At 55.9% G+C, this 21,649-nt stretch overlaps 1 protein-coding gene across 4 annotated transcripts in view; it reads right to left on the minus strand.

The window, feature by feature from the left end:
* GRID2IP (Grid2 interacting protein) overlaps positions 1–21,649 on the minus strand; it is a 54,238-nt gene that overhangs the window by 14,371 nt on the left and 18,218 nt on the right. For 3 of the 4 annotated variants that reach the window (XM_047714159.1, XM_047714160.1, XM_047714158.1), the window contains exons 1-4: positions 6,043–6,138; positions 3,213–3,461; positions 2,887–2,972; positions 362–431 (exon numbers count right to left, since the gene is read on the minus strand). In XM_047714159.1, the coding sequence (XP_047570115.1) occupies positions 362–431; positions 2,887–2,972; positions 3,213–3,461; positions 6,043–6,077 (440 nt within the window). In that variant the 5' untranslated portion in view covers positions 6,078–6,138. Of the gene's footprint in view, positions 1–361; positions 432–2,886; positions 2,973–3,212; positions 3,462–6,042; positions 6,139–11,247; positions 11,403–19,312; positions 19,746–21,649 lie in introns of those variants that run through there. The other variant, XM_047714161.1, reaches the window with a different exon arrangement.

Here is a 21,649-nt window from a genome sequence, read left to right on the forward strand (position 1 = left end):
CACCGGGCTGGCTCAGCCAGAAGAGCCTGTGACTCTGGATCTTGGGGTTGTAAGTCCAAGCCCCACATTGGGTGTAGAGATTACTTAAAAATAAAATCTCTAAAAACAGAAACGAAACAGCAACAAGGAACAACCCCTCTGTGTCCCTTGCATGGAGCTGGGTTATTTTCCGGTTGGAAAGATAAACTGACATCCTATCTAGTCTGAAGGGACAGAATCAAGAGTTCCCAAAGGAAGAGGGGCAGACCCTGGGGACAAACTGGTCACAGGCGATCAGGATCATGGCCTCAGTGTCCTAAGAGCCAGGGGTTCTCAGAGGATGATTTGTCACCAAGCTTTGACGTCCCCAACAGCCTCTGACCTCATGTCCAGTCCATTGAGGAAGAGGATCTGGTCTCCTGACTTGAGGGATGCATTGTCAGCCGGGCTCCCTGGGAGCAAGAAGAGAGACTGTGCTGGTCAGCTGGATGGGGCTGTGCTCTGTGAACCCATTTTACAGGTGCCAAATGGAACGAGTGGCAAAGGAGAGCCAAATGCAGCCCAGCAGACCCCACATTAAAACCAGCACCCCTCTGCTCAAGGTCAGCCTTGAGCTATTGGAAAAGGGGGAAAAATAAAGAAGGTCCTGGGAGTCATATTTCTGTAGCATCCATACACCTGCTGAGAAGCCCCCTCTGTACTGTTCTCTGCCCCGCACGGAATGGTTACCATCATAGATTCTCTGTGCCTTTGTCATTGGCAGAAAATGCACCTGCCTACAGGAAGGGAGCTTCCTCCCCCAGGCTGGGAAACATGGTGTATTAATCGTGCTTGTTTGGTTCTGTGTTTCCCGAGGCTTTGGCATCTCGGGTTGTTGCTGACCCTGGAAACACTGCCCTTCCGTGGCTGGCTAGTCCCTACCTGATAAATTACTGGCTCAGAAGAGAGCCTCTTGTATGCAAACTGACCAGTACAGAGCCCACAACCAGTGCCCTTCCCTAATGGGCTCTCACACCTCAGGCCACGACAGTGCCCTGCCCTAATCTTCCAGGGCCAGGCACCTGCTGACTCCCTGGGGACAGTTATGCCTCAGAGCCTGCTCCGGCTAGGCCTGTACCTGGTTTCACCTGCCTGGCCTCATCCTTCCCTTCCCCCGTGTGGTCCTGCATAATGTGGCCGTGCTTGGTGTGGCCACGTCCCCTCCTCTTGGGAGCTGTGGGGACAAACTGTTTTTCCATTGGCCATCACTTCCTGATCTGTTGACCTCACCATACTTGAATAATAGTAAGACCTGTGTTTTTATACGTTTTTTTTCCTTTTTGCCTCTTTTATCAGCTGTTCCAAGTGGGGGAAGTGACAAATGCCTAAAGAAAAGGTAGTCTCAGATTGTGAGGGGCTCTCTCATGAGGTTCTGGGGATTGTCAGGGTGGGGGGGGTGGGGGGGGAGGGATGCTCAGGGAAGACCTGCTGGGGAAGTGGCGTCCTTCCCCTGGGACTGAAGAGGCAGGGAGGGGAGAGGTGATGATGGTGATGGATCCAACCAGACCTGTCTGGAAGCTTGGGTCAAGCTGGGGTGGGAGGACCAGAGGGGTTGTAGCTGGGGATTCAAGATTACTGGGTCAGGAGTCAGAAGACCCAAGGTTCTGGTCCTTGCTTTGCCAGAGCCTCTAAAGGCCTCAGTTTCCCCATCTGTAAAAGTTCTCACTGAAGCGTCCTATGGCTTCCTATGACAAGGAAGCCATGAGGTTACCAGCCTGGAGGTTGGGTTGGGGAGAATAGCACCCCTGGGTCTTAAACATGGCCCCAGGCAAAGTATGCCTGGCTGCAACCCACATTGAGGTGGGGGGAGGTAGGTGGTGCTGGTGGTGGCACAGTTGGAAGAGACAAAGGGGAGAGATGACATATTTCTAGAGGACCAGCCATGTGCCTCTTCCTTGCAACACTGTGTCAACGATTTAGTAACACCAAATCTGAGGAGAACTCTGACATGTCAGTCATTAGGATTTGGTGTCAAAATGATCTGATGGCTGGACAATGATGCAAACTCACTAAGGCACTTTCCTGGGGATCAGAAGTTGTCCAACCCACAAATCCCTGCACTACAGGTGTGAGATGAGGAAAGGTAGAAAGGACTCAGTGTCAGACAGACACAGATGGGGATGTGTCACTAGGAGCATCATTTCCAGGTGCTGGGAGGGTATGGATACAGGACAGAGAGAGCAGGTGACCCAGCCCTGTGGGGTGATAACTGGGAGGGAGAGTTCAGTTTAGCACCAGGAGACATTTCTGCACCACAGAGACCTTCCACAATGGGATGTGCTGTCTCGGGAAGAAAGGAGTTTCTCCCCAGTCTCCCCCCACCTGCGCTGGAGAGGCAGGAAGGAAGAATTCCTGCATCAAGAAGGCTCTGCTTTCTTTAAGATGTCACCATTCCAGGAGGAAAGAGACGCAGGCTTGGTGGGAGCAGGAGCAAGGTCCAGACCGGGGGTAGGGGACCAGATAGTAGGCAGAGGCCCTGAGGGCCTAATGGGTCTCTGAGTCTGGCCTGCCCAGAAAGTGTCAAGTTCACAGTGGGCACTCCAAACCGGGCAGGCTGACTGGGTGCAGACTGGGCAGGCGTCAGATGTGTGCTGGTTACCCCAGTGTCTGGGCCAGTGGCCCCCAGCCCTCCCCGCTGGACATAGAAAAAGTCTGGATGGAGAACTTGGCTTTCTTGGCTCAAAGGTGACCCTGAACTTGGAGGGAGTTTGCCCCAACTCGGATGGTCCCTCTGGGATACTTAAAGGACATGAGCTACATGAGGTTAGAACTTGGAGGCAGAAGCGGGGGGGGGGGGGGGGGGGGGGTACTTAGTATGGGCCTAAGAGGGTCCTTCATCCCATCCTGGACAACTCGCCCACCCCTCACCAGGCAGGACAGACTCGATCCAGACAGGCCCGTGACCGCGCAGCGTGAAGCCGAAGCTCTTGTTGCCCTTGTAGACTCGTACTGTCCTGGGGAGAAAGAAGGGGAGGGGTGGGGGGCTGGCAGGGTGCCCTGTCCTGGGGAGAGGGAGGCTGGGGGTGGGGCGTAGGGGATAGAGAAGTCCCGTGCCCTGCTCCCCTTAATCTCTCCTGACCCCCATCCTCACGCCCAAGTGTCCCACGCCCCAATCTCGCGCCCTCTGCCCAGATCTGCATCCCAGCCCACCGACTAGGAGGCATCCGCGGCCCGTGCCCGCGCGTCCCAGGTACCTGCGCGTGCCCCCTGGGCCCGCACGGCCGCCCAGCAGAGAGGCAGCCTTGCGCGGTGGCGGCTCGTCCGGGCGGCGCGGGGCCGCGCTGGCGCGAGTGGACACCAGGAGGCGCTCCGGCCGCTCCTCGCTGCGGCTCCGGCGCAGCCCCTGCGCGCCTTGCGCCCGCCGAGCGCGGCACAACTTGCCCAGCAGACCCTGCGACACCACTTCGTCGAAGCGCGCCCGGTGCTTCTTGGGGATGAAGATCCTGCCGGCGAGGACCGCAGAGTCGGGGCGCGCCCCCAGACCGCGCCCCGATCGTGCCAAACCGCTGCCTAAAGCCTCCTTCTCGTGGGCGCCGCCCTAGACTCTCCCGCCCCTACACGGGGGTTACAGGGGAATCAGCAGCCGGCACCCCAGTCTCCCTCTCGGTGCTGGGACTTGCGCCCCAACCAGCCTGGGCCACACCAGGACCTCGCGCCCAGCTCTCCACCTCGGGAAAGTCACAATGGGACCGTCTCCATTACTGTGGCTTGGGGGACCTCGGTGTCCCCTAAAGCCCTTTTGTGGACCTGTTCCTCCTCCTGCCTCCGTCTTCCCATTTCTGGCCTCTCCCCTACGCCCTCATTTCATGCCCTTGCACCTGCCAGGCCAGAACCCAGCCAGGTATCCGCCACCACCTGTCTTCTTACCTGATTCCATGCAGCTCTGCTGGAAACCGAAGCCACACTCTGGCCGGGGTCAGACTTCCCCCAGACCCTCATCACACTCCTGGCCTTCCTGCTTGCCTCTCTGGCCAGCCCTTTCTACACCTGCCGCCTCAGAATTTGCCAGGACGGCCACAACCAGTCCTACCTCTTACACTCTTGCCGGGCATACTCTCTCTGCTTCCTAGCTACACGGGGATGGACCTTCAACACCCAACACTGGCCTTCCTTCTGTTCAATCCCGCATGCTTCAGTAAGGCCCTGCTGTCCGTGCCAGCCAGGCAGTTGGGTTCAAAGCTTAAGGCACTGTGGTTCCTACTCTCAGGAACCTGGAAGTGGTGAGAGGCAGTGGGGAGGCTTGGGTGGACGCTGTATGGGGTCTACACCCTGGCATGAGTCCCTGGAACCTGTAAGTGTCTCCTGCGAGGAGGGAAGCTCTCTGAGGGCTAGGGCTGTAGCTTGGCTGGGAGCCACAGTGACAGCTCAGGATTTGGCACAGGGAAGGGATTCAGTGACTCAGTAAACAGGGGGCCCACCAGCAGCACAGCCATAGCTCCCAGTAATGGCAGCTGTTAACAACCTGGTGGAACCCCCTGTCCATGGCAAAGGATCCGGGGGCTCAGAGAAGGCCTGTAACTTTCCAGACTGACACAGCTGGCCCTTGGCACAGCTTGAACAGAAGGCCAGTCTCTGACCCTTGGCATCGTGGCAGGACTCTGCCAAGGGCCTCGGAAGCTCTGGTGGCTAGTGAGGCCTCCCTGGCCACATCCCAAGATTCCCTTCCCTGTCCTTTGTATGAGGAGGCACTGCCAAGGCCATGGTGGGGAAGAGGGAGGAAGACGGGAACAGTGGCTCTGCAGCCAGCTGAAATACAACCCCTCTGCGGTCATCCAGTGGCCCCCAGTCGGTTTCTGACCTCTACGGTAAGATTAATAAGACCAGGCAGGCAGAATAAGCTGCCTGGTGGGAAGGAAGGGAAGTGGGTCCTCCAGAAGGAGGGGGCATCAGGGTTGACCCCGCTGAGCTCTGCTCCAGGTTTGAATGTTCCAGGCGACCAGGAGACCAAAATAAGAGGCCTGCTCAACTTTTCCAGGACATTCTGGCCCGATGCTCATCCTTGCCCACCCACAGAGATTGCCGAAAATCTAGAGCCTCGGTCTCATTGCCCAGATGGTCACTCAAGGTCTCTGGAGCCTGACACCTCCTTCTGCCTGACCTGCACATTCCCCACACTGTCCCAGACCCACCACCCATGCCTCTTGCCCAGACAAAGGAGGGATGACAAGCCGGAAATTGGCCACCTCACAATCTGGGCTGCAGCCCCAGGCTCCAGTAGGCCCTATGTCCAGCCTGGGCAGGGGCCTGGTGACCATCCCAGCTCCACCCTCCAGCAGCAATTAGAAAAGGTCTGCCCCTCCCCACTCCTTCTGCCCGGGATGGTAACCATGGTGAGTCACCAGCTGCCCAGGTGGGAGAAGATTGGTGGCCTTTTCTCTGCTTGGTGTCCTTGGGACTGCGCCAGATCCCCTTTCTGGCTTGCACTGGCCCTCCATGCAGCTCAGTCTGGCCGGGCACCCCAGGCCTGGGTCTGCCCTCAATCCACTGACCCCGTAGAGCCAGGCACAATGGGGCCTCACGGACCACTGTGGCAGATCACCAGTTCTCTGACCATGACAGCATAACTGCCCAGGACTCCCAGGTCCCTGCTATGCCAACAGGCTTCTCTGAGACCACAGGACTCTTCCCTGGCCACCCAGCCACGGTTCAGTCAGTCATTTCAGTTCCCTCTGCCTGGGGGGGGTCAGGAGTAAATCCGTGTCCAGATTGCCCTAGGGGTGGCCCTAGGGTCCTCTCTCTCTACCACATTCCCTGCCTAGGCTCTCTGGCCAGGTCCCTGGACCTGCCCAGTTGTAGGAAGGGAAGAGGAGGGCTTTTCAGTCCCAGCCCCTGGTCCCCCCTCTGTCTCCCATCCCGACCCCCAGGGGCGCGTGCAGTTTCCAGGCATCCAAGGGGGGAACTCGCCCCCTTGTGCCGGGTGGTTGTCCATCTCAGTGCCCCAGCCCCACCCCTTCTCAGGCCGCCCGAGATGGGTCCGCCGCGCCTAGGGGTGCACAGTTCCCGGGGGCGCGGTGGGGAAACTACCGAAAGTGCCGAGAGAAGCCCTGGTCCTTCCCCATCTGGAGCCGGCGACGGCGGCGTGGCAGGTGCCGACAGGTAGGGGTGGCTGAGCCCGCGAGGAGAGCGAGGGCGCCGCGACTCCACGAGCCTCTGCTGGGCAAGCGCACTCGGCCCCTCCCAAGCGGGCCAGGCCCGCGGCCCCGCGCCCGCCCCCTCGGGTGGCCCCGCCCCGCCCCGCCCCCAAGGGGGATCCTGCTGCTTGCTGGGGTAGGGGGGGGACGGGGGTTTGAGAGGGGCGGTTCAGGGCTGTCAACGCTGCTTCCTCTTGGCTCCCTCCATCAGTCCCTCCCCAGGTGTCTCACTTGCAACCTCCCGAGGCCGGGGCTCCCAGGTCACCTGCACCGTGGCGGGTCCCCGGCCCCTGGCTGCTGCGAGGCTGAACCCCTAGGGTTCGGAAGAAGCACAGAATTTCTTTTGTAGAGCGTGGGAAGGCTTTCCGGAGGGCGTGGCCTTTGTGCTAGGTTTCAGGGAGTGGGTCAGGGAGGGGAAGCCCCCCTCCCCTACCCAGGGGGAAGCGCTAATCAAGAAGCCGGTGGAGGGAGGCCTTGAATGACATTGCCAGATGCTGAGACTAAACTTAGTGTGGTGTGGGGGGGGGGGCGGTCCTAAGGATTTAAGGCGAGGAGGAGGGACCCCAGAGATTTTAAGGAGAGGAGGAGGGACCCCAGAGCTTTTAGTGCACCAGGGGAGTGGGAGAGGCTGGGAGGTGAACAGGGAGGGTATGGGGTGGGATAGAAACACAGAGGAAGATGTATGAGATTTGGTGAGTGAGTGAGTGAGTGAGTGGAAATGAGGAGGGACAGCCAGGTTGGGGCAATTCCCAAATGTGTGTATGGTGAGTGGACAGAGGGTCTCCTACTGGGAGAGAGCTAGGAGGAGAAGAGGGGGATGACAAGGAAAGGAGTCTGGACCCTTCCTCTGGCTCTGGGTCTGCTACTACTCCTAGAAGTCAGAGCGGGAGCAGACCGCAGGGAACCCACCGCCTTGTCATTTTCTCGCTGCTCCAGTCCCGCTTGTCTGCGGGAAAGGGCATATAGATACGGGGGAGCCAGCCCAGGACATCCTGAGCAGGGGGTCCTTTGGGAACATCAGCACCAGGCTCTCTCCTCTCCAGATGTTGGCCGGGACCCAGACAGACAGGACCTGCAGAGGCAGAAAATCCTGGGACTCTCCCTCTGTCTCAGTCACTGGCAGAAAGGGACATCTGACATGGTTCTGCCTCCAGGTTCCTGAAGTCAGTCAGACCACGCTGCCCAGCACACCTCAGCCCTGGTTCCTGGCCCCAGCGAGGCCACCAACCTCCCCTGATCAGCCTGGGCTACTTTTGTCTCCAGCAGCAGCAGCAAGCCCAAGCCAGAACTCACCACCGCATGCTCCCATGCTGAGTCCTCAGCCCCGCCAGGAAGAGAAATGCCTGAAAACCGCTACAGTGACTACAGCTCCCTGACATCCTCAGGGCCACAGACATCCCATCATGACCGAGCCATCTCCGGAAGTTGGGTTCTGGGTGCAATGGCCCGGCATCCAGAACCAGGCCAGCCCAAAGGTTATGAAGGCTGTCCACCTCGCTGGGGGCAGAGGAGGTGTGAGCAGGGAGGAAACGCTCATGGCTGAATCCGGACAGAGGCAGAAGAGCACACACTGCCTTGGGGCTCGGTGTCCTTGTCATCCCCTATCCCTGTCCCTGTCTGTCCACACCGTACCTGGACCCCTCAGTCCCAGCACCCCAAAACGCAGGGAAGGCATCAGAAGGGGAGAGCGGCTTGTGCATCAGATAGCCCAAGCAACATGGGGAGGGGGTAGGGTAGGGGTCAAGTGACAGCTGGAGTTTGCTCAAGTGCCCGCCCCTGCTAGAGGGGGCTACTAAAGGCCGGTCACTCTGGACCAGAAACTCTCAGTTAGGGATTTTGCCCCCTCCTCAGGGGACATTTGCATTATCTGGAGACAGTTTCGGTGGTCACAAAATGACAATTAAGATGGGGAATGTGCTACCAGGATCTAGTGCTGCTGAATATCCTAAAAGACACAGGGCAGCCCCCAACCACAGAGGGTTATTGGGCCCCAAATGTCAAAAGTGCCACAGCTGAGAGATGTGCTCTAGGGAGAAAGAGACCTTCCCTAGGGGAAGCCCCCATTAACTGAGAACATACCACGTCCCGTCATTTCATAGATTTCTCCCTATCTCTTTGTATTACAGTGTCTCCGACACTGGTCCCCAAAGCAAAGGAGGATGGAGGGGGTATAGGTGTTCCCTCGCACGCTCCCCCCAGATTATCAGCTAATATCTTTTCTGCTTCTAGTTGGCAAGGTCCATTTCGGAGATTTCCTCCCAAGAACCCTGCTGGGAACACATAAGCATGACCAACCCCATCTTACAGATGGACTGTAGAGGTCAATGAACCTGCTCAAGGTTGCACAGTCCGTGAGTGGACCTGGGGGGTCCAAGGGAGGTCTGTGGGGATTCCACACCCCAGCTCCCTCCAGCACTGTCCCAGCGCTTCCTTCTCCCATCTGCCGGCCCCTCCCTCCCCTTCCAGGTTTCCTGAACCATCCCTTATTCCCCCTGCAGACCACACAGCTGCCTTTGCTTTCCTGTTCCCTCCTAACCACGTCACACTTCCCAAGCTGCCTGGACTGGCCTGTCCTAATTAGAAAGTCATTTTATCACTTCATCAAACTGGGATCCCTTCGGGGACAGACCCAAATTAAGCTCTGAGCTGCAGGGTAAACTGCCGTCATGGGGAAAGATGAGACCCTTTGCTTCCATTATCACCACTGACCCAAATCTTATGCTCACGGCAGCACCATCCAGGAGAACCTTTTTGATGATGGGCATATTCTAAACGTGCACTGTCCTGCATGGTGGCCACGAGTCACACGTGGCTAGTGAGACTGAGAAACTGAATTTCCAATTTTATTTAGGATTCATCAAATTTAATTTAAAAAAAAGCCACACGTGGCTACTATGCTTCATGGTCTCACTGCTCCTTCTCCTTTCTCCGCAAGCTTTCTGATTTGGCCACTGGGACCACCTCTCAGAGATCACACAGTGACTTGGGTGGGTTCCAGCCTCTGCCAATCTCTCTCTCTCTCTCTCTCTCTCTCTCTCTCTCTCACACACACACACACACACACACACACACTGCTTCACCTACTGTTTGCGCTCACGGTGTAATGTAAACCCTGTCTCTCCTCAATGGGCCATTCTAAGACCACAACTGTCACTCTTTGTGGCCACCCATCCTAGGCAAGGTGGTTTACAGCCCAGTACTGTTGAGTACTCAGTGTTGGGTACTGAGTGGCCCCACTCTTATTGTGGCATCGTCCACTTCTGTGGCTAGATGTCTGGCCCTGATGAACTCTTCTTAGCGTCTGTCTTTCCACCCCTATAGGACACACTGCCAGACTCTAAGATTCATTGAGCCACAGCGGTGGCACCTGCTGCCTCCTCCAGGGAGCCCACCCTGATTGCCCCCCCCCCCTGCTGAGTTGGCCCTGAGCAGCTGGCACTCAGGTCTCAGAATCACAGATGACTGTATCTGTGACTCCTCCCTGCCCCCTGAGAGCTCTCCAATAAAAGGTTCTGCATGGGGATCGCTATTGCAACCCTGGAACCCAGCATGTGGGCTGCCAGACCCTGGGGGTGGGGGTGGGGAGATGGAGTGGAAGGAAGTGGGGGTTGGGGTGGCTGAAGCCCCACTGCCAAGGTACCCCTCTCCCTGCAGAGCCCAGCTGGGCACCGCCCCCTCCTCCAGCCTCCGCCCCACTTGTCCAGTCGTACTTGACATGCACTGACAATAGAGGTTGCTGTTTCATCCTCCCCAGCAGTGCCCCGGGGATGCTGCAGGGACCAAGCAGCCCAGGCAGCCCGAGGTGGCCAGGATTCCCGCTTCCCAGGCTCCAAATCCAGCACGCCAAAGGGGACGCCTCCCCCACCCTGGTTCTTCCTGACCCGCTGCCGGTGGTCGCTTGGGGACGAACTGCAGACAGGAAAGCAGGCGTGGGGAGGCAGACAGGCTATCCGGAGAAGAGAGGCGACACAGACGGAAGCCAGGGCAGCTCCGAAGGGAGATGAGGAGGACGGAGAGGACCTCCAGCTGAGACTGGCTGCTAGCAGCCTTGCGACACGCACGTGCCAACTTCCCAGGGGACAGCCAGCTGCTGCCGGTATCCCTGGCCCAGCCCTGGTAGAGATTGGTGGAGTGGGGGGCTGCCCATCCATCACCTCCCCAAGGAGCCCTCATCGCCAGTGCATCATCTCCACTGCAAATTAGGCTGGAGAAATAACTTTTTTTTTCTCTCTCTGGATTTTCCTAGCAAGGGGCAGGCCCCTAACTCACCCCAGGCAGCTCATGGTAGCCTCTTTCTCGGTGGCCTTCTGTGCTCGGCTGCAGAGCCGAGCTGCTGCGCCCGGGCTTTGGGGGGGTGGTGGCCAGCCCCATCCCTGACATTGGCCAGGCCCAGAGGGAGGGGCAGGCTGCAGGGTGAATGGCAGCAAGGGGAGGGGGCGGGCTGAGACCAGGAAGTAGGGGGGTAGGAGTCGCAGGCCCTGGAGACAGGGTGAGAAGAGAAGGGTGCCCCCCCTGCACCCCCCACAGGATCCCGACAGGGAAGGTATCACTCAGGCCCAGTGGGGGGCTCATCAAAGCTGCTGCTGTGCCAGGCAGTGATGCCTGGGCAGGAAAGTGGGTGGGTGCGGAGGCTCCAGGTGTCAACCTACCAGGAATTTTTCTTCCTAAAGGATAAACTTACAGGGTCCAAGCCTGAGCAGAACAGAAAGTGCAAAGCTGATGGGTTCGCAGTCCTGTGCCAGCCACTCATTTGCTGTGTGACTTTTGGGCCAGCCTCTTAACCTCTCTGAGCCTGTTTGCCTCTGAGAAATGGGGATAATAATAGCACTGGGATGATTCAGCTGGAGAGGGTTCCCCGAGGCCCCTGGTGAGGTCCTGGGCACACAGCTGACATCATCAAAAGGCAGAGAGCACACACTGTTTCTAGCATGAGGATGTCCTTTCTGCAGGAGGTGGGTCCTGTCTGCAGCCCGTCCCAGCCCAGCATCCAGCAGCACTTCTGTTCTCACTCACAGCAATGCCCTGGGACTGGGTCGTCGTTGGACACCTCTGAGCAAGCCACACCCTGCCTGCCCCTTCCTCCCCCCAACTGAGGTACCTGAGGTTGTCCAGGAGGGGTGTGCGGGCGTCGTGGGGCAGCTCCAGGGTCAGCGCCCACACCAGGTCATCCACCCGCTGCTCGGCTGCAAACTGCTTCAGGGCGGCAAACACTTGTTCCTTGGCAGTTGGCTGGTCCCCCAGGATCTCATCCACCTGCGAGGACAGGCCTGGTGAATGACCACCAGGACCAGAGCAGAACACTGCTCACCTCCTTCCCCTGCTTCCTCGGTTTACCTCCATGGGACACCTGACATGGGAGCCCTGCCGGGGCTCTGTGGTGACCTGTCTACCCAAATCACACTTCCAGCCTCATAGCAGACAGACAAGGTGACATGGGTAGTATCTTCATGTACATCTAAGCACACAGGGGCTGGTGTAGGTGGAGTGACCTGCCCAAGGCCACGGGGTTGACGACTCAAACTTAGAGACTGCCCTTCTACCGAGTCTTATAAGGATCAAAGGAATCAATACAAGGGCTTTACCATGTGCCAGGCACTCAGTAATTGCTAGTCACTATTATTATAACGCTATAGTTCTTTCCACCACACTGTTCGCTGAGAGATCCCACGGAGAACATTCTGGCTCCACATAGAAGCCCTGGAGTGTGTGCCTAGCCCTGAACTTGGACTCCCTCTGTGCTCCCTCGGGATTTCTGCTTTCTTTGGCTCTGTGCACAAACCAGCTGACACCAAAATGGGTACATCTAATCAGAGGAGCCCACGCAGCCGTTGGAAAGGGGCGTGCAAATGGGCACCATGCTTCTGGAGGCAAGCTTTGGTAAGCATGTCCAGGGTCTAAAAATGTACCCGTCCTCTTACCCAATGATCTAGGAACATATCCTAGAGATGTCCTGAAAGACAGGGTGGTGCACATCATTTGAGTAAAGAGGCTCACCTCTGTGTTGTTGTAATACGGAGACGTTGGAAGCAATACTGATATCTAATAATATGCAATAAATAATGTCAGCACATCTATCTGGGGGATATTTGCAGTCCTGGCAATTCAGCTTAGAAAGGAAGAAACCCCAGACTCTGAGGGAGGTGGGACCCTGGCAGTTAGTGTTGTAGCCTTGGGCATTTGGAGGCTCTGGTCCAGGGTTTTGGCTCTTGAAAAAATGATGCAGAGATGCGGGGACAGCAGAGCTTGCTGAGGGTGGTGGCCGAGCCCCGCAGTGCACCCAGAGCGGACTCTTCCTGACCGGGTAATGCAGGACAGATGGACTCCTCGTTGCTGAACCTGTCCTAGTTCTAAGGCTGGATCTTCAGCGTGGATTCCGCAAACTGTTCCTCCCACAGATCCCTTTCCTGCCTAAGTGAGCAGAGTCAATGTTTGTTGTTTGAGAGCCAAGTTCATTTGACACACTGTAGTACCGGATATTGTTGATTCTGGGGTGAGCATTTTTTCATATTCTAACATCTCCAAAATCAGTATGTGTCCTCTGCTAGTTGTCGTTCCTGTGGGTGTATATGAATGTGATCGTAGTTGTTCATGTTGTTACTTACACTGACTTATGCGCGTTGCTGGTGCTGAAATGTTCATATAAGTCCAAAGTCCTCTTCTAATAACTGCTAAATTAAGTGACAAGTAGGTGATAAGGTAGCATGTGTTATGGGTTTATTGCCAGGGGCATTCCTCTTTTTGTGATTAAAAAAATGGGAAGTCTCGCAACTGACAGTTTTCAATTTGATGCAGTGCGGTACTTTACGGCCAGGAACAACAATGTTATAGATATTTATTGAAAACCAGGAGGTGCTGAGGCGCCTGGGTGGTTCAGTCTGTTAAGTGTCTGCCTTCAGCTCAGGTCCTAGGATCAAGTCCCACATCAGGCTCCCTGCTCATAGGGGAATCTGCTTCTCCCTCTGCCTGCCCCCAACCCTCCCTCTGCTTGTTCTCTCTCTTTCTCTATCTCTCTTGCTCACTCAAATAAATAAATAAATAAATAAACAAACAAACCCATGAGGGGCACCTGAGTGGCTCAGTCGGTTGAGTATCCGACTCTTGGATTTCAGCTCAGGTCATGATCTCAAGGTCCTGGGATGGAGCCCTGCGCTGGGCTCCATGCTCAGTGAGGAGTCTGCTCGAGAATTCTCTTCCTTTGCCCTGCCCCCTGCCCTGCTCACACTCTCTATCTAAAATAAATCTTAAATAAAAAGTGAAACCATGAAACGGAGAGTGATGGCTAAGGGTGTGGGGATACTTTTTGGTGTGAGTAGCGTGTTCTGAAATTGATCATGGTGATGGTTCCACAAATCTGTGGATTCACCCAAAACCACTGGATTGTACACTTTAAGTGAGTAGATGGTATGATACGTGAATCTATCTCAATAAAGCTGTTATAAAGTATTTATTTGTCAGAGAGATAGAGAGAGTACAGGCAGGCAGAGTGGCAGGCAGAGGCAGAGGGAGAAGCAGGCTCCCTGCGGAGCAAGGAGCCCGATGTGGGACTTGATCCCAGGACACTGGGATCATGACCTGAGCTGAGCCACCCAGGCATCCCTAAAGCTGTTATAAAGTATGGAAAAATTGTGATAAACAGGTGTGAAAAATGGTTTACAACTGAAATACACGGTGTTATATTTTTAGATACATATGATTACACATGTGTCTATGAATTGGAAATATGTACTAAGTTTTACAGTAATTTGGTTTTTTAAAAATAAGTCAGTGGCTTCCATCTTTTCGATAGTGAGCTTATAGGACTTATATAGGCAGGAAAAGGAAGGCATGTTATCACTGTTCCTTTTTTTCCCTTTATTTTTTACTGTTGTAAAAATGCACATAACAGATAACTACCGTTGTAACATTTTAACGTGTACAATGGCATTAAGTTACATTCCACGGCATGCTGTAATCATCACCACCATCCAGCTCCAGAATATTTTCATACTCTCCCAAATGAAAGCTCTATACCCATGAAGTAATCACTCCCTACCCACCTCCCCCATTCCTGCTTCCCCAGCCCCTGGCAACCACTAATCTGTTTTCTGTCTCCATGGATTTGCTAATACTGGATACTTCTGTGAATGGAATCATACAATATGCGGCTCTGGGGTCTGAAATGGTTACATTTTGTTTAAGCAGTAGTTAAGCATCGTCTGTCTGGTCTGTCCGTACTCCACGAGAGCCTTCCCTTGATAGTCAGTGGTCTGCGGTGTGTCTGGACGCCGATGCCCTGAGCTGACCTGGAAGCAGAGGTGGGGGGCTGGGCGGTGGAGTGTGTGGGTTTGCTGTGCCTCTCTGGGGGGAGGGTGGGCGCAACCTCAGCCAGAGCTAGGGCTGTTCAGCATCAGCTTCATCCCCTTCCACCCACCCCCAACGCCTGCACACAGCATCCTCCCCCACCACCCTCCACTGGCAGAGGATGAAGACCTCCCCCCTTCCTGGCCAAGGTCAACCCTCCGGTCCACAGACACCCCACTGCCCCACCCGTCCCTGCTTTCTCTTCCTCCACCTACTTATCACTTGGCTCTCAGCTCAAAGTCACCTCCTCAGGAGGCTTCCTGACCACCCTGGCCAAGCGGCCCCCATCTCTCTCTCTCATCTCCCAGTTTACTTCTCCACATCCTTGATCATGAGCCCGAGATAGCTTGTTTATACATTTGTCCACTTCCTCGCTGGCTTCTCCCCCACAGGGACACCCGCTGCGGGGGAGCAGGTCCCCGGCTTGTCGTCATCACAGCCGTCTCCCGGGGCCCTGAGACATCGCAGGTCCGCCGTCAGTAATGGCGAAATACATCTATTTCAACGTCTCTACTGCCTCCTTCCCTTCAGCTTACATAAATGTCCAAGTGTCTCCCTACCTATAAATACGTGAATACATAAAGTCCTTCTTTTTTTTTCTTTTTTTCTAATTTGACAGAGAGATCACAAGCAGGCAGAGAGGCAGGCAGAGAGAGAGGAGGAAGCAGGCTCCCCGAGAGAGCAGAGAGCCCCATAAAGTCCTTCTTATCCTGCAACCCGAGCGTCCTGTTCATTTTCCTGGCCCAGAGGGGTCTCCACTTGCTGTTTCTATAGGACTGCCCGGATCCATTGCAGGGCGCCCCCTACTGGCGGCACCAGAGAATGGGCAAGGACCCCAGATGGTGACTTCTGGACCTTGATCCTCTGCCACAGCATGCTCCAGAGCTTCCGATCTACATGGCCAACTCGTCCCTACACACTTGCACAAGGGGACTGAGGCCGGATTCCCAGAGGTTGTGAAAGACGCAAGGGGTTTTGGGGGCCTCATGCCTGAGTCCTAGCACGCGCACCCCACAAAGCCTGTGTTGCTGTTTCCACCTGACATGACCTGACGGGACGACCGGAGACCCAGACCCGAGGTCTTGCTCCCGCCCCGCCCCAAGCACAGGGCTTGGCCCATAGTAGGTCCTCAGTAAATGTTCATGGAGCTCAACCCAAGAGCCCCAGAGGGCCGGCTGTCCTCTCGCTGCATTTCCTTCAGCTCCCTGCCGGCCTCGGTTTCCCTGGCGGTGAGGAGGGCAGGCCACAGCACCAGCACCCCCTCCTCGTGCACCCACTGTGCTGAGGAAGGTTAGTGGTGTTGCAGTCAAAGTCAGAGGCAGCCTCGATTCAAAGGAGAACATGGCTGGCTGGAAAGACGTTTTATGTAAGAAAGAGGAAAAAATAGTTCCTCCCCCATGGGGCCTGTGCCACAGCGCGGATTTGGTGTCAACTCTTACCCAAATGCTCTCAACCTACATCTAGGCGCGAGGCGCCATCACGGGACGCTAATGGATTTTCTATTAACTATCAGAATCCTCAAGGAGGAAAAACTGGGGCAGGGAGAGTGCCGGTGAGAACCCGGGAGCTCACTGTCAGAAAGCCCTTGCTTGTCCAGAGGCAGTGTCTGCTGGGGATTTGCTCCCAGTTTTTGGAGGTGAGCTTAGTGAGCTCGAACCAGAACCCACCACTCCCACTCCCCCTAGCCAGCACACACACCTTGGCTGGCCTGGACAGCCAGTCACCCCCCGGCCCTGCCTTGTGGCCAGTTCTGCGATCCACCTTGCCCTTCTGGTGGCTCTGACCGTGCCCCCGTCCAACTCTCTGGGGGTCGGATGGAGTCTGGGACAGGGCTCGGGTTCTGCAGCAGGTTATCTGGAATTATAGACTTTAACTAGTTGCTGCGGTCTGAATGGTGGTACCCCACCCCCTCCATTCCTATGTTGCAAACCTGCTGTCCAAGTTGATGGTGTTAGGAGGTGGGGCCTTTGGGAGGGGATGAGGCCATGAGGGTGGGGTCCTTGTGAACGGGGTCAGTGCCCTGATGGAAGAAAGCCCAGAGAGCTCCCAGCTCCTTCCGTCCCGTGAGGACACAGGAGGTCTGCTACCCAGAAGAGAGCCCTCTCTCCACCATGTTGGCACCCTGATCTTGGGTGTCCAGCTTCCAGAGCTGTGGGAAATACATTCCTGGGGTTTCTAAGCCACCCAGTTTGGTATCCTGTTACAGCAGCTGGGAAGGACTGAGCCACTCATGCTCTACAGTATTGCTAGCTCCCCTCTGCTCCCTGGGTGTACAGAAGACGGCATTTCCCGACATCCTTTGGGAGCAGAAGGGTGCCTAGTTCTGGCCAAGGAGCACCTTCTATAGGTGCAGCGCTTCGCTCCCTCTCTGAAGTCCTTAAGAGCCGATGTGCACGTTTCTGCACGCTCTTCCTCCCCTACAGAAACTCCTGAAGCTGCACATTGAGATGGGGGTGCCTGGCACGTTGAGGCCTCGTGCAGAGGTCAGCCAGCCTGGAGAGTGCCTGCACTTGTAGAGGACTTCGTGCAGATGGGGAATAAACCTGTGGGGTGTGCAAAGGCACCAAGATGTTTGATGTTTGTTATAACAGCAGAGCCTGCTCTGGGGATAGAAAGAAAGCCGCATCTTCGGGGAGCTGGACAGTTGTGACCTAGGGAGTCCAGAGCTGGGTTGTGTGTGCATGTGTGAGCGACTGCATACACTTGGCTACAGAGGCTGGCCTGTTCTGGGGCCATGGGCTGAAAGGTTCAAGCTGGGGTCCTACCCAAACAAGGGGTCATGCCAGGGTATGTAGGGGAGGTGCAGTTCCTGAGGGGGTTCAGTTTAGAAGAGGGGAGGAGTGGACCAAGCTTGGGCACTGGAGAAGGCCAGGTGAATGGAGATCTGATACCTGGGCAGTGGACTGGGGGCCAGTTCTCTAAGAGCAGGGCTCCCCATCTGCACCCCAAAACTTCATGGTCATGCTCTGTCAAGAGGACGAATGAGCAGTGCCCTTTCCAAGGAGGATGAGGGAGGGTGTCTGTGAACTCAAGTGTCCCAGTCATCGAACTGAGTTTTTCTAAGATGTTGGGCTGGACTCCCCACATCTAAAGGCCCTGGAGAACAGTACATGAGAGCGGAGGGCCTGAGGAAGCTGCTGTGGTGACACCTTTCAGGGGTCCCCAGTAGGTAGGACCATACTGGTCAACCTCCTCCCTGACTGTGTTACATCCAGGTTTCTTGGATTTCCCTGGATTTGTCCAGAAAAGGGCCAGGTTTCTGCAAATCAGGCAATGCTCAGGATTCTGGCCTGAGGACAACTTCATCCTCAGATGTTATTTTCCAGCTCTGGGTCTCTACCTCTCCTGATGGCCACCCCTTGCTTCCTGAAGGTGACTCAAATCTTGGACTCCTCTTGTGGCTAAGGATGTTGGCCATTCCAGGATCTGACTCTTAGTCCTCAGGGAAGCCCTTACTTTCCACCTTCCAGGAAATGCCTCTGGAAGGTTGGGAGACTTGAACCAGGGCCTCCCGTTGCCAACCAGCCAGCCAGCAAGACTACTGTGCAAGGCAGGGCCAGATCCCAGTTTTGTGGGGGCTTAAAACAAGTGTGACTCTTTTGGAAAACAAACAAACAAACAAACAAACAAAAAACCACACACTATGGTGCTATTGTCTGAATGTTTGTGTTCCTCCCAAATTCATATCTTAAAATCCTAAGTCCCAACAATGATGGTATTAGGAGGTGGGGCCTCTGGGAGGTACTTAGGTCATGAGGGTAGAGCCCTTATGAATGGGATTAGTGCCCTTAGAAAAGAGACCCCAGGGGCACCCGGGTGGCTCAGTGGGTTAAGCCTCTGCCTTTGGCTCAGGTCATGATCCCAGGGTCCTGGGATCAAGCCCCACATCGGGCTCTCTGCTCAGCAGGGAGCCTGCTTCCTCCTCTCTCTCTGCCTGCCTCTCTGCCTATTTGTGATCTCTCTCTCTCTCTGTCAAGTAGATAAATTAAAAAAAAGAGAGAGAGACCCCAGGGAGCTTCCTTGCTCCTTCCACCATGTGAGGACACAGTGAGAAGCCACCAGCTATGGAACAGAAAGTGGCTCTCCCCAGACACTGAATCTGCCGGTACTGAGATCCTGGACTTCTGGCCTCCGGAAATGTGAGAAATACACTGAAATAAATTCCTGTTGCTTCTAAGCCTCCCGGTCTCTGGTATGTTGTTACAGCAGCTGCAACAGACTAAGACACTCTGTTCGTAATACAGGCAATAAGAGGAATGGCCCATGGCCACACTGTGGATGAAAGTCACAGCAAAATGTTGAGTACAAGAAGTTCAACACCAGAGAGAACGCGCGGTGTATCCAGTAATAGAAAGTTCACGAATGGGCAAAAGTCAACTATAAGGACGCAAGTCAAAATAGCAACTACTTCTTGTTGGGGTGGACAGAGAAAGGAGCATGCGGGAACTTTCTGGGGTGAAGGAATCATTCTGTTTTCTACGCTCTATCATTATCTATATTCTGTCGATCTGCATTTTGATCTGGGGGTGATCACGAGGGTGAGTTCATCTGTAAAACCCAGTGAGCTGTCCACTTAATGTACTTTCCTGTACACCTGTGTACTTCAGTAAAAGAGAAGAGCCACCCCCACAAAACCACCACACAGAACCACAAAATTAGGTACAGGGCCTTGAAGCTCGCACGTGGTTATATTTCTGGTAAATATGTCCCTAGAAGTATCCTCAGCTCCAAGCCTGCTTCAGGCCCCGGAAGGGCCTACCTGCCACTGCAGGGGGACCCAGCCAACCGCGTTCCCCAGGGTCCCCCCTCGCCCGGAGTCCTACCTTGCGGCTGAACTCCTGGGCCTTGCGCCTGCGCTCCCGGTGCACCGCCTCCGGGCGCCTCCGGCGGGCTAGGCGCAGCAGCTCGCGGCCCAGGGAGAGGCCTCGGGCGGGGCGCGGGGGCCGCAGGGCTGGAGTCGGGGACGCGTGGCCAGATCCGGCGCCTGGGTCCCCCTCGGGACCGGGGAGCACGCCAAGGCTGGGCGGCACTCGCGGGCAGCGCCGGGCCAGGCGCACAAGGCGCTCACGGCTCAGGCCACCCACGGCCAGCCCCTCCACCTCCAGGATCTGGTCCCCGGGCCGCAGACCCCCGGCGTGTGCGCTGCTCCCTTCTGTCACCTCCAGGACGAAGCAGGGGCCCGAGCCGCCCAGCCGGAAGCCGAAGTCTTCGGGCCAGCCCTGGTTGGTGGCCGGCATGGCGGCGCTGGAGGTACGGCTGGAGAGGGAGAGAGACCCAAGGGCAGATTCACGACCTGCCGCAGGCTGCTTAGAGACCCAGGAGATGGGCCAGGCTGGGTCAATGCTTCTCTCTGCCTCTGAGTGGAGGATTAGTTCTTAAGATATGTCTCAGCTCCCGCATCCAGCTGTGCCTGAAATTCACCAACTTCCACCTGACAAAAAGACCTCCCAGTGACAGGAGCTCACAAATTCCCGCTAACTTTGGCAAATATTTGCCTTTTGAATTGTATGACTCTCCTTTTTGACTTCCTTGGGGGAAGCATGGTAGGGCTGACTTGGAGGTCTCTGGGCTCCTGGGTCTAGGGGAGGGGGTGCCTCTGGCCTCCAAAAGAGGCCAGAGTGTGTGGGTTGGTGAGGTGGGCCCAAGACCAACGTGAACAGTAATAACGGGGAGACCTCACTAAAACAGAGTCAGGAGGCCAGAAGGGGGAGCCATACCACTCCTCAATTATAGGAAGGATTCTCTATTACAAAGCCCAACAGAAGAATGATGAGACAGAAACGAATCTTCGATTTCAAGGCCAACAGGAAAAGACATGCATTGTCTCTCCTACAGAAAAGGAGCATCCCTGCAACTCAGCCAATGAGCAACAGTGATCACTGCCATCTCTTGCTTCTCTCCAGTGGACTTCTGTTCAAGATCACCCCTCCCAGCTTCCTTGTTCTTCTCTGTGAAGTTCCTCTCCTTTGTTCAACTCGCCTATGGTTTTTGCCATAGCTTGCTTGTCCTGGATTGCTACTCCCTGCCATTCCTGAGTTAACCCATTTTTGCGGGGAAAATAACTTTTATTTTTGAGGTTAACAAACACAGCCCAGGGAGTCTAGGGTAACTGTCCTAGATGGAACAATCTATGTGTGTTTCTGTAGGTCTGTTTAGAGCAGGGGATGCCCACAGCCCACCGACAGCCTCTGAAATTGTAGGCAGTATGGGTGTGAAGGCTCTGTTTTCTGAGCTCCCCCTCCCAAGACACCTGGACCCCTCCTAGCGGCTGGGAAGCTGGGAAGTTGGGGTGAGGAGGAGACCTGGGGTTCCAGCAGCATCGTCAACTAGGAACAAGTGGTCTTAAGGGACAACCAGGGAGAATCGGTATCACCTGACCACGAGAGGACAGTGTGGGCACTGTCACCTGGGTGTGGTGGAGGGAGGTTGGCTGGCTGACTCCCGAGCCCATCCCAGGGGACCTGGTCCTCCTCCGCCAGGTGGCCATGCTGCCAAGGGGCCTCAGGGACACTTACTCTTTCGCTTGGTGGCTTCGCTGGAGTCCTGGGTGCACTGGGCCCAGATGGGGTGGGGCATGACCACGTGTTAGAGGCCCTAAGGTCAATTTTTGCACCATGTAGTTAGCTCCCCCACAATCAAAGAGGGGCTGGTTGGCAATTCTGAATTTGGGGCTGGGGCCCATGTTTCTCCTCCATGGGCACAGCTGTGGCAAGGCTGGCTCTCAGAGGCCAGAGCAGCCAATGCCCAGCACCTCTACCAACCTGCGGTGCCCACACGGCCAAAGGGGCTGCCAGCACTTGGACCCCACTGGACTTCCGCACCATGGCAGGCCCTCCTGTGTGTCCCCAGCCCTGCAAAGTGACCCAAATCCTCTCCCACCCACCCCGAACTCCTGGTGTGGGCCACTCTCTGCTCTCTCACCTTCACCTGGAAACAGGAATCCAGGCTCCTGGCGGGGCTGATGGACTCCTTCAGGGACCGCGAGGGAGGCATCCCAGGGCCGCCCATCCCAGAATACTGCGGCCGACCCCCGCGCTCCCAGGTTTGCTCACCTTCCTCCCTGGCGATTTCGGTGGTTGCAGGGACAGAGCACAGGGCTTGTGGAATGCCTGGGGACACTAGCTTGTTGTCAGCCCTCTGCTGCTCAGGGCCTTAGCATC

This window comes from Lutra lutra, chromosome 18 (assembly GCF_902655055.1).
Source record: "Lutra lutra chromosome 18, mLutLut1.2, whole genome shotgun sequence".
Lineage (NCBI taxonomy): Eukaryota > Metazoa > Chordata > Mammalia > Carnivora > Mustelidae > Lutra > Lutra lutra.